The sequence below is a fragment of the Pyrus communis genome, chromosome 13, assembly GCF_963583255.1.
Source record: "Pyrus communis chromosome 13, drPyrComm1.1, whole genome shotgun sequence".
Lineage (NCBI taxonomy): Eukaryota > Viridiplantae > Streptophyta > Magnoliopsida > Rosales > Rosaceae > Pyrus > Pyrus communis.
This window is the reverse complement of record NC_084815.1, coordinates 15208885-15221458: the sequence shown is the minus strand read 5'-3', so window position 1 is coordinate 15221458 and position 12574 is coordinate 15208885. Positions and strand designations below refer to the sequence as shown.

At 39.7% G+C, this 12574-nt stretch overlaps 1 protein-coding gene across 1 annotated transcript; it reads left to right on the top strand.

Annotated features, from left to right (window-relative positions):
• Positions 1 to 6361: 6361 nt before the first annotated feature.
• Positions 6362 to 10158, top strand: LOC137712765 (uncharacterized). The gene is made up of 3 exons (XM_068451919.1): positions 6362 to 7715; positions 9097 to 9639; positions 9817 to 10158. The coding sequence occupies exons 1-3, from the start codon at positions 6789 to 6791 to the stop codon at positions 9916 to 9918; spliced, it is 1572 nt and encodes a 523-aa protein (XP_068308020.1). The 5' UTR covers positions 6362 to 6788; the 3' UTR covers positions 9919 to 10158.
• Positions 10159 to 12574: the final 2416 nt, after the last annotated feature.

Below are 12574 nucleotides of genomic sequence, written 5' to 3'. Positions count from 1 at the left end.
AAAAATTAAAAATTAAAGCACTTAATTTTACCGCTGTTTATTTTTAACAGCAAAAACAAATTTTTTTTTTTAAGTACCGCACTACCATCCAGAAGTGATTACTGAAAAAAGGATAATTACGAAAGTAGAAAAGAGAACTTTAAAGCCTAGTGCTAATTATTAGTAATTGCAATGAGGCCACTAGGGTCAGGACAAGCATGATAATAAATTAATGTATTTAAATAATTAGATTATTTTTCTTCTAAAATAAAATAATTAGATTACTAAACAATTTTAGAAAAAAACAACAATAATTTTAGACCGTTGGATGCGCGTAATCTTAGTTTCTGATCTGTCCGACCCATCCCAAAAGGCAAGTGACCTAACCCAACCCAAGATTGAATCACAATCTTGCCTCTACTCTTGTGGGACTCAAATAAGAGACAAAAATTCACAAAAAGTTAATTACAAATTTGATCCCTAATTTTACTGGTGGTTTCATTTTGGTCCTTGAATTTTTTTTAGTCCCAAGTTGATCACTAATATATGTTAATGAGGATAACAGTGACGTCATCTACAAAATTTGACGAAAAAGGGCGTAATTCGGTTTAATTTCTTTTTAAGATTGGATCGAATAACTTTGTAACTATGTTGTGTTCGGACAAACACCAAATTCTTTCATATGAATGAAACGCACACCTCAGCATAAAAAGTAATGTTCCCCACTAATAACTTATTGACACATGTATTCTATAACATATTAATTTAACACAATTAACTCATATAAAAAAATTTAAAAGAAAAAGTTTTCAGTTCACCAAGTCGCCTCCATGACCCTTCTTCTCCCTCTATTGCCGACTCACTCCCAAAGACTTGCACCGTCCACCCCTATCTTTATCTCACGTCTCTATCTCCCTTTCTGTTTCATTTTCATTGTTTCTTCCTCTTTTTTGTGATCTTCTTCTCTTATGAAGAAGGCACTAAGAACGTCGACAAACTGATAGGATCTTAAATCAAAGTTTAGCAACGGCAAGTCAGAGGTGTCGCCAACCATCCCTCTAGTTCCATGTCGAATTAGAGTGAGAGAACGAGATATGACAGAAGAAAGAAAAAGAGGAAAAGAGAAGAAAGATGGAGTGCCGCTGGTGGAATCATAGGGGCGGCAATGGATATGGGTGGTTTTTGGGTGGTCGGCGTGGAAGGGGGTTAGTTAAGAGTTTTTTGACATCTTTGAACTGTTATGTTAGGGGTATATTAGGAAATATTTTGATCAATTCATTAATGTCTATCATAAATGGAAAAACGAGCAAAATTTTTATTTAACTATGAAATAGACACGTGTTAAAGCTTTATTGGTTGGGAACTCCAAGTTAGCTAATGTTCCAGCCACATGGAAAATTTTCTACCCCTATCATTCTATATGATGGATGTATGGCATTCCATAATTCAGTGATTCTTTTCTTTGAGTAAGAGTCTTCTTGCTTTTCATGATACTTGGGGGAGTATGATCACATCATCGCGAAGTATGCTGGAGTTAGTTGGGTAGAAAGCCCAACTAAATTGTATGTGTTTCCTATAGACAGTGCCAAATTGTTAACGTTCAAAATTTGCAAGTTAACAAACTAAAACAATTAGCTCTCGGTGGGCTTGAGATTAAAGCTATGAATAAAATAGACTCAAGACCTAAGTGGTTCATGCCTTAAAACTGGGCTACATCCACTGTGTTGCTCGTAATATATTGATTTAAAAATGACAAGAGGCGCTTAACTATAGAGTAGATTAAATTTTCTATTTTTATATTCGTATGACCTTACAAGAGGTGCCTACCCCTTTATATAGGTCCTCATTGAACCTAGAAAGTTTTAGGCGCACCTACTTTACTATTCTGACATTAAATGAGTTATATCACATCCCCACCCGGGCCCCCACCACATCCCGGGCCCGACTCCACCTAGCACGATATTGTTCGCTTTGAGCCCCGACCACACCCTCACGGTTTTGTTCTCTAGGAACTTACACGAGAACTTCCCAGTGGGTCACTCATCCTGGGATTGCTCTCGTGTGAACTCGCTTAACTTCGGATTTCCTACGGAACCCGAAGCCAGTGAGCTCCCAAAAGGCCTCGTGCTAGGTGAGATGAGAATATACATATAAGGCTTACAAGATCCATTCCCCTGGGCGATGTGGGATGTTACAATCCACCCCCCTTAGGGGCTCGACGTCCTCGTCGGCACACATTCGGCTAGGGATTGGCTCTGATACCAAATTGTCACATCCCGGCCCAGGCCCCCATCACATCCCTGGCTCGACTCCACTGTAGCACGATATTGTCCGTTTTGGGCCCCGACCACGCCCTCACGGTTTTGTTTTTGGGAACTCACACGAGAACTTCCCAGTAGGTCACCCATCCTAGGATTGTATTCGCGCGAACTTGCTTAACTTCGGAGTTCCTAAGGAACTCGAAGCCAGTGAGCTCCCAAAAGGCCTCGTGCTAGGTCGAGATGAGAATATACATATAAGACTTACAAGATCCACTCCCCTGGGCGATGTGGGATGTTATAAGTTATCTACGTAAATTGGAGTGTTGACAACCTTTTTGTTCATTAGTCAACATTTGGCGGCGAAATGGCAATCATTCAGTCAGCACTGCATGTTTTTTTGGACCAAAGCATATCGAGCGACTTGTTCGACCTTGACTAGTTAATAATGTTCATTCCGAGTAGTGGTCCAACTACCTTTATGTCATGTCCTGGACTTCTGCCTTGATTAGTGACCGACACGTGGCCTGGATTGATGTTTGAGTAGGTTTGTTCCTAAATCATTGTGCCATAAAGTTGCCAATCTACCCACGTGCCCTTATCGGTCGAAAAGTGTTTTACATTACTTAGTCAAACTAGATTGGTGAGCGGTCAACTACAGCGCTTAGTAAAAAGCTCTTTCCATTGTATACTTTGGCTTCATTCTGCTTTTTGAACTTTGATCTTTCTTGGTCTTCTTCTTGGCCTGTACTATTTTAATGATAAAAAATACCTTACGTTAACACCAAACAAACTGATTTAGCGCGGTTGATTTTGTCCGTAATTCAACCTAAATACTCACCCCTCAACATACGTGGTCACAAGCTAGTATTAAAAATAAAAAAATTAAAAAAAAATTAAAAAAAAAAAAACTATCAAAGAAGATGGAATAGTTAAAATCCCTTTAAAAACGGATGCATTTCATTCCATCAACTCTTTTATGACGAAAGCCATTTTTTTTCATTGATAAGGGACTAGAAGCCTTTCCTGATCTCTATCTAGGTATCCTTCAGACGTTCTATATTAGTCGTTGAACCAAATCCAACGGTGAGAAAGTAATGTAATATATTTTATTTCTTTCACCGTCTGAATCTCTTTCTAACCTCTTTTCCTCTAAATCTTCATGTTCTTCTTTTCACTGTCTTTCTCTTTCTTACCCATTAATGAAATTAGTTTTATTACCCCATACAAAAACGAGGCCGCATGGAGATTTCTTACCCATTAGTCATTGAGTTTCAGAATTTTTTTGGAATCAGAATTGGATTCCATAAAGAGTACGGGTCAGTGAGGATCTGGGAATTATAATTGAATTTTGAAGGCCAAGAGCTCTCAGGGTGTTGAAGAGAGGTCACAGCTACGACAAGTACGGGGAAGTGGATGACGGCGAGGGATTGGTGATGAATCTCAAGTTGATGTACTTAAGATAGATTATGGAGGGTTCTAGAGGTTAAAGTACTAGAGAATCACAGAAGATTATAAAAGTAGAAACTCATAGGAAACTAAAAACATGAACAAGGTTTTCTTCAATGGTTTTGCATACCCTTAATAATGTGGTGTCATGTATTTATAATTTAATACGGATTACATCAGGGTTTTGAAAACCCTATTTACAAGCTACAATTCAAAATTCAAAATCACCACCACATTAAACGGTGGAAGCTAATGACAATAATCTTTGAAAAACAAATATTCAAAAAATATAAACCTATCCAAAACAAAATTGTTGATCGAGTAACAACTTAAGAGTTTGTTTTGGATGAGGAGTCAGGACTTAGTTTTACATCCCCCCATAAGCTGATAGACTGAGGAATGATTGGAAGCTTGGAGACGATGAGTTTGAAACGCGCAAAAGACAACCCTTTAGTAAACAAGTCTGCGATTTGATCTTGGGAACAGATGAAATTCACAAGAAGCTCTCCATGAACCACTTTTTCCCGGACATAATGGTAATCAACCTCCAAATATTTTGTACGTGCGTGAAAAACTAGATTAAAGGCCAATGAAATTGAAGATATATTATCACACCATATATGTGGTTCAGCAAGATTTAGTTGTAAATCCCTGAACAATGATCGCAGCCATGACAACTGATGTGTAAGCTAACTGCCTATACTCCGCCTTAGTACTAGAACGAGACACAGTCTTTTGCTTCTTCGAGCTCCACGAAACCAAATTAGATCCCAAATAAATACAGAAGCCACATGTAGAATGTCTGGTATCCGGACGATGGGTGACGACGTCATTGCAGTCAAGCGCTTGGTTGGAATCCAACCTTCAAACACAACATTCATGCGTTGGTAACAATCAAGGGCTAGATGCCTTTCTTTCCCAGAAATTTGACAGGTAATGCGATTGCCTCTAGAAGGAAATCAATCACCGATACCACCAGGAGCACGCTGGTAACTGTAGTTGTTACGATAACTAGGAATTCGTGGATTGTTGCCTCCACAATTGGACGGAAATCCACTTCTTCCAGTACCATGAAAACGTCCACAAAGTTTTATTGCAGCTATAAAAGCATTCACATGGGCTGATTCAACATGAAGAATAGTTTGTTCCATCATCCTTTCGATAGTCAGTAAAAGAGCTTCTAGAATTGGGTATGTGATAGGTGTATCACAAGCCTGAGCTGTATTGACTGTCATTTCGAACGCAGGGCCAAGATTGTTCAAAATGATTTGGATGAGTTCATCATCATCCATAGGCTTACCAGCTATAGCCAAATTGTTAGCAATGACATTCATCTTATCAAGGTACTCAGCAACAAATAACTCACATTTCTTACTTTGAAGTAATTCATTGCAGAGGAAAAAAAATATGATTCTGTGACAATGAGGCATACCTTTACTTCAGTGCTTCCCATGTTGCACGAGTACATCTTTTGCATGCCACAGTAGCAAGAACTGAGGCAGTGGGAAAACCATTGATCCAGTTGAGGATCATTTGGTCTTGCTGCATTCACGTGTTATACGCAGGATTCACAAAGTTGTTCCCAACAAAATGTTTGGGAGGGCAGAGAACATCATCATCGACATAGCCCATAAGATCACGACTCTTCAAGATTGGATAAATCTGGGCTAACCACAATGGATAGTTAGTCCTATTCAATTTGATGTTGACAATAGTAGTCATGGAGGAAGACATATTTGTACTAGAGACTGCAAGTAGGGGGAAGGTTAATATGGGAATCACTCGCACCAGTATTGTTGTTCGAAGACTTGATGGGTAGAAAAAAAATTGGATATTTTGTAGTTAGACTTATAGGGCTATGAGTACCATAAAGAACTAGAGCAAAAGTTTATAAAAGTAAAAACTCGCAGGAAACTAAAAATAATGAACAAGGTTTTCTTCAATGGTTTTGCATACCCTTAATAATGTAGGGTGTAATGTATTTATAATTCAATACAGATTACATCAGGGTTTTGAAAACCCTATTTACAAGCTACAATTCAAAATTCAAAATCACAACCAGATTAAACGGTGGAAGCTAATCGCAATAATCTTTGTAAAACAAATATTCAAAAAATATAAAACCTATCCAAAACAAAACTGTTGACCGAGTAACAACTTAAGAGTTTGTTTTGGTGAGGAGTCAGGACTTAGTCTTACATGTGACGGCGAGGAAGAAGAATTGGAGGTCTGAGGTCGCAAATGTCTGTGGCTTTGGGCAATTGTTTTGATCTGTCGATGTTCGTCTGGAGGTGATATCAGAGGTGTTTTCAGTGTATGGTGACAGAGAAGGCTCCAAAGGGATGGAGAAAGAAACGAATTCGTGACTTGTGCTTGCAAACTAAAAATAAGGATAAAAAATTCAAAATTACTTATGACCGCATGATTTGTGGTGAACGGTTATGGTGAATTGATCCTGACAAGATCCTTCTAGAATGATCTAGAGAGAATCCTGGTCCAGTGATATACATTGAAAAGTTAAAGGACCAAACTGTGACGGAAAAAAGGTTGGAAGACCAAAGTGAAAAAATTTGCAAATCTTACGGGCAATTGTGAAATTAACCCACACAAATACAAAACAAATTAACAAAATTACATAATTTAAAAAAAAAAAAAAATGGAAAAAAGTAATAGAGATTAAAATTCAGGGGTGCAGCTCTCTTCGGGGGTGTGATTTGTGCAACCTGGCAGCAAGCAATGCAAGCTCTCACCTTTACCTCTCTTCTGCAACACCAACACCGTCCTCATCTTCTTCCTTCTTTTCACTCCCATTTCCTTCAATTCCAAACCTCCTAACCCCACAAATCACCCAACTGGGTCTCCCCATTCCCATTCAATCCCCAATTGTCCCCCAAAAAGTCCCAATCTTTCTCCACCACTGATTGAAAATTCCAGAGTGATCTGAACCGCCCCAATTGGGTTCCCAAAGGAACCAAAATATCCCCCACAATCTAACACCCTTTGAAAACCCAATGCTGCAAAACCTCTGATTTTTTTTCTTCTATCAACAGAGTGCAGCGAAAAGCGTTGAGCTTTGAGGGAGAGAAGGTCTTAGAGAGAAAAATGAAAGGGAGCCAGAAAGATCAAGAGAAAGTGATTTGGGATCAGATGCGGAGCTCCACAGGGACCCCAATTCCTGGACCCGGCTCCCAATCTCGAGCCACCCCTAAACTCCTCGTCTGGCTCCTCCTCTTCGTCTCTCTCACTTACATCGTCTACACTCTCAAGGTCATCTCCACCTCACGCGCCGCCTGCTCCGATGACAACGACCCTTTCACCCCTCTCCGCCTCTCCTCCTCCTCCTCCACCGGCAACACCACCACCGCCCAAGATCGGACTTCCCAGATGCTCCAGCTCAAAACCCAACAACCCGATAAAGCAAACCAGCCGACGGAGATAAACGACATCGTTTTCGGCATTGCCGCCTCCGCCAAGCTTTGGAAACAGAGGAAGAACTACATCAAGCTCTGGTACAAGCCCAAGTCGATGCGCGGGATAGTCTGGCTGGACCGCAAAGTAGAGGATAAAAACCCGGAAGGCGTCGGTCTTCCGCCGATTAAAATCTCCGGCGACACCTCCGGGTTCGCCTACACGAACAAACAGGGCCACCGGTCCGCGATTCGGATATCCCGGATCGTGAGCGAAACGCTGCGTCTCGGCCTCAAGAACGTCCGGTGGTTCGTGATGGGCGACGATGACACCGTTTTCATCACCGACAACCTCGTCCGGGTCCTGAGGAAGTACGACCACACGCAGTACTATTATATCGGGAGCTTATCGGAAAGCCACCTGCAGAACATTTTCTTCTCGTACGGCATGGCGTACGGCGGCGGCGGTTTTGCCATCAGCTACCCACTGGCGATGGCGCTGAGCAAAATGCAGGACCGGTGCATTCAGAGGTACCCCGGACTCTACGGCTCCGACGACCGAATGCATGCGTGCATGGCGGAACTCGGCGTCCCACTCACTAAAGAACTCGGATTTCACCAGGTCCGTACTCTAATCTGCTCAATTTGATTTGTTTTTGCTTTAATTAGTCGTAATTTGGCTTGAATTTATCTGGGGTTTTTTCCGAATTTGAAAACCCAGCTTGATTTCCTGCAATGGAAACTAGTACACCCGGCATATCCCGAAACTCTCTAGTTTGGGCCGAAAAATCGTCCGAAACACGAATTGGGTCAGTGTCGGTTTGGCTCTGTGCATTGGATTCTGGAACTACAATTAATTAGTGTTTCTTGTTTAATTAAGTATTAGCGAGTTTAATTAATGTTTAATCATCTTCTTAGTTCGATAATTCCCTATACGTTACTTTCCGGTGTCGGCAAATGGTAGATTGGGCCGTTTCGTTGTGTCGGTTCACTTGACCGTAAAACCGGTCTATAAAAACAAAACATTGGGTCCGAGGTGGGGATCTAAGACTGGGCGGGTGATTTGCTCAACGTTGTCGATGCTCGGGATCCGTAGATGACGGGATGGGCCCCACGTGCATTTAAGGGTTAGACCAGGTCTGTCTCACAGCTCACTACACATCACGCGCTTACACAATTTCACATCCCCCACGACCACTTGCTGTCCGTGTACGTCACGCTCCTTCACCGACTCAGTAGAGTCCTGTCGACATCGAATGAATGGAAGCTTCAGTTTTGCCCAACCTCAATTATGTCGGTGGTCTTTCGAGGTGAAGAAGGTTGAAATTTGTTGGTCTTTTTTTTCTTTTACATGAAAAATTTCCGGTGATCATTTTACATTGATGGATTAAGCTTAATTTTGGCATAGAATTATAGCAGGCAACGGCGGATTTGTTGCGAGCTTTAGGTTAAACCGATATATATTTGTTGCATTCAACGAACGTAGGTTTAGTTTGGCAATGCAGTTCATTAATGAATGTGGGATTAGGTGTTTCGTAATTTTTTCCTTGATTTTGAAGGAGAATCTAGGTTTAGGTTGAATATCTTGTTCTAAAATGGTGGATCCCTCACTTTCGAGCCACTAATCTCTTGTCCCTCATGTGTTACTTTGTCAAGCCGTCTAACTTCTGTTGTCGGCACGGCACATTGTGAAGCATTTAGTAGCCTTGGCTTTTGGTTGGGTAGACCGGTAGTCGGGTATGCCCTGGTTAAAAGAAGTTGGGTACAATTTTCCAATTTTCGCCCAGGGTTCTTCCATTACGTGTACTCAATAGAGCAAGATCCTCCGCTGCCGTTCCCTCAATGTTTTTCTGATTTTCGGGGTTGAGTGAATAAATAGCAGTCTCGCTTCTATATTAGTTTCTTAGTAATGTTCTTATTTTCTGTATGGTTAAATTGTAGATTTTTTCAGATAGATTTGGTGTGAACTTACGGTGCGTTTCTTTCTTATCAATGGCTCTCAGTATGATGTGTACGGAAACCTGTTCGGGCTCCTTGCAGCACACCCAGTGGCACCCTTAGTAACGATGCATCACCTGGATGTGGTCGAGCCCATCTTCCCCAATGTGACCCGTATTCAAGCCCTTCAGCGGCTTTTTGCACCGGTGCAGCTGGACTCGGCAGGAATTATGCAACAATCCATCTGCTACGACAAGTCAAAGAGCTGGACCATTTCAGTTTCATGGGGCTTTGCTGTACAAATTTTTCGGGGAGTCTTTTCTCCCCGTGAGATGGAAATGCCATCCCGAACGTTTTTAAATTGGTACAGAAGAGCAGATTATACTGCATATGCATTCAACACCCGTCCTGTTAGCCGAAACCCATGCCAGAAACCTTTTGTCTATTACTTGTCAAAGGTAAGGTTTAATGCTACGACGAATTCAACAATTAGCGAGTATGTCCAGCATCGTACCCCTCATCCCCACTGCAAGTGGAAGATGGCTAATCCTTCTAATCTCGACAAAGTTGAGGTTCATAAGAAGCCCAACCCGCATCTATGGGATAGAGTAAGTACATTTCAAGAGCTTGCACTCCTCTTTTCCATTTACCACCACTCTGAACTTTCCATTTCACTTATCTACTACTGCACTACACACTTCACCACCACATCTTTGTCGACTGAAACAAAAAATGATGACTAACGCGTTTTCATTACTTTGTTTTTGGGGTGTGTTTCTGGGCAGTCTCCGAGGCGAAATTGTTGCAGGATCGTGGACTCGAAGAAGAAGGGGACCATGGTGATAGATGTTGGTTTATGTAAAGAGGGTGAGATCAGTGAAATATAAACAGCTTTTTTTCCCTCTTTTTTTCACCAATTGATCATTTAGGCTTAGTTATTTCTTAATTTGTTATCTTTAAGTTCCAATTTTGTTGTATTTTGGGGGAATCCACTGCCAAAACAATCATTAGAAAGACAAAAGAGAAATGTTTCATGTACAAAATATGTAGGCTATAACATTCCGGTGTTGTCTCTGAACAGCAGTTAAATTATTTATTCAATTTATAATTAATTTTCCCCAAAAGTATATATTTTTGTGTGAATTTGTTGATGGTAGATCTTTGGACCCATGTATGTGCTTGTTATGTTTGCCAGAATTCATTCAATGCATTTACCATTTGTGGAACTTAATACACCTTCAGACATGAGTGTTGTAACCAATATCCATGGGTGACATATGTTGCGATATATATCTGTTTGGTATAATTGATTGGCTAAATGACTTTATTACGAACCGTCTATCTCTTTGTACTTATGAAGAGTTGCCATCGTGAGTACAAAGTTTCTTGAAATGGTCACAACGTATCTTGAGGAGGAACTCCGCAATCTTAAGGAGCCAAGTTTTCCTTGCGCATGGTATCACATACATATTGAATTCGTAGGTGCTAGTAGCTTGATTTTGTGACAATTTAATTACAGTGTGCTTGAGAAAATTTAAAATTATTAAAGAATTCTAAAATGACAAAAAATAGAAATGAGGGAATTTTATTTTCTAGAATTTATGAATTTTCTTATTTGTTTAACCTAAAAAAACGATAGAATTTAAATACAAAAGTTAACGTGTGTATAGGGTTATTAATACATAAATAAAAGATAGTAATTATGAAATGTGTTAGTAGTAGTGGTGGCGACAAAGGTGATGATGGTGGGTGGTGGCGGCGGTGGCGGCGGTGGCGACGACGATGGCGGTGGTGGTGACGGCAGTTGTGATGGTGATGATGGGTGGTGGTGGTGGTGGTGGTGGTAGGTGGTGGCGACATGTTGTGGTCGCAGCCAATCATGGTTGAGTTTTCATGTGTTTTTTATTTTTAAACTCTCACTTACAGAAATTTGGAAATGACTCATACTTATATGAAATTTAAACTTAGGAATTGAATCTCAAGTTTCAAGTTTTTTTTTTCACAAGAAAATCCTAAATTTTTATATTTATGAACCCAAACAAAAAAATTGATGCACATTCATATGTAAATTATGACTTTTATCTAAATTTCAAATTTATTTTTATCATATCAACATAATGTTAGAAAAATTGAGTGGTCCCTCCATCACAAATTTCATTTTGCTTTTTCGCAATCTTTATTCTTCACTTTATTTTGTTGTATCGTGCATGTTCTTGCATTAGGTGAGATCGACATGACCCTGGTCTCTCAGTCACGTTGGTCCTTACAAAATGGGACTCTCCCGACTTTTTTTATGTATTTGAAATACAAGTTGAGACATTAGGCCATCTCCAAACGATCCGGTCAAAAGATCATAAGGTTTAAAATAGTTCGTTTTAACACGAAAATCGTCTCCAACCGAGAGTTAGGGTAGAGGGCTTGTGGGCCTTGGCCAACCTAAAAAGGAAGAACTAGCCAAAGGGTTGGCCAAGAGCAGCCAGTCCGCCAGCCTTATAGCCCAGCCCAAGCACCTGCTACCTGACGTCAGGTTATTGTTTGACATTTGTTTTTTTAGATGAAATTTAAAAATAAAAAGAAATCTTTTTTTTTTTTTTTTTTTTTTTTTAATAGATACCTATGCTATTTCTACCCCATTTCTCACATCATTTTCACCATTCCACATTATCTTACCTCATTTTATTTCAATTCTTCACCAATTTTTCACATCCCTTTCATTCTATAAAGATAAGAAATTCGAAGACTTATTAATTTAGCGACAAGGGGCACTCAAAATATGTCCGAAAACCATATTTTAATATGGTAGTTAAATTCAATTAACCATATTAATTCAATTAAAATAATAAATTATGTTTGACCTATGACCCTTTGATCCCCTCGGTTGGAGATGATTTTTTGTCAAAGGACTATGTTTGGCCTATAACCCTTTGGCCCCTTCAGTTGGAGATAGTATAAAATATGGCTTGATATTGTTCATTAAAATATTATTTCTTGCAAGACTATAGGGCTAAACATGATCCTTTGGCCATCTTTCGGTTGGAGATGGCCTTAGATGTCTTAATATAAGTAGAAAGAATATATTTTTCAATTTTTTTTTAATAATATTATGATATGTAATGTAATGAATCGTGTTTTTTTTTTCTTTTCTAAAGGGGAATAAACTGGTGGCAATTTATGGTTATCCACCATTTTTGGAGGTTGGGAAGACTCGCAGAAGCATTTCAGCCTCCCTAGCCACAGTCAAGCAGACTCATCGGTTTAGAGTCTCGAATGCAGGATCTCCCTATTTTTTGTATTTTAAAAACTGAAATTTACACCTTACTACTGGACCACTTATTGTAGTTAATAAATCATGTTTTGAATACATTAAAGAATTTCTCGAACGTGATCAAGTCATATTACATTGCTCATGTGTTTTAATTAATTAATAATACTTTTTTTAGGTGCCAAAAGGGTACTTTAAAAATTTAAATACTGCTGGGATCGATGATACGATTGGGGTCGATGGTCAAATTTCATTAATTTGGTACTAGAGACTTCGAACAT

Coding starts and splice junctions, on each gene's coding strand:
- LOC137712765 (XM_068451919.1), top strand. CDS start 6,789: ATGAAAGGGAGCCAGAAAGATCAAGAGAAAGTGATTTGGGATCAGATG. Junction 7,716..9,096: donor AAGAACTCGGATTTCACCAG/GTCCGTACTCTA, acceptor AATGGCTCTCAG/TATGATGTGTACGGAAACCT. Junction 9,640..9,816: donor ACCCGCATCTATGGGATAGA/GTAAGTACATTT, acceptor GTTTCTGGGCAG/TCTCCGAGGCGAAATTGTTG.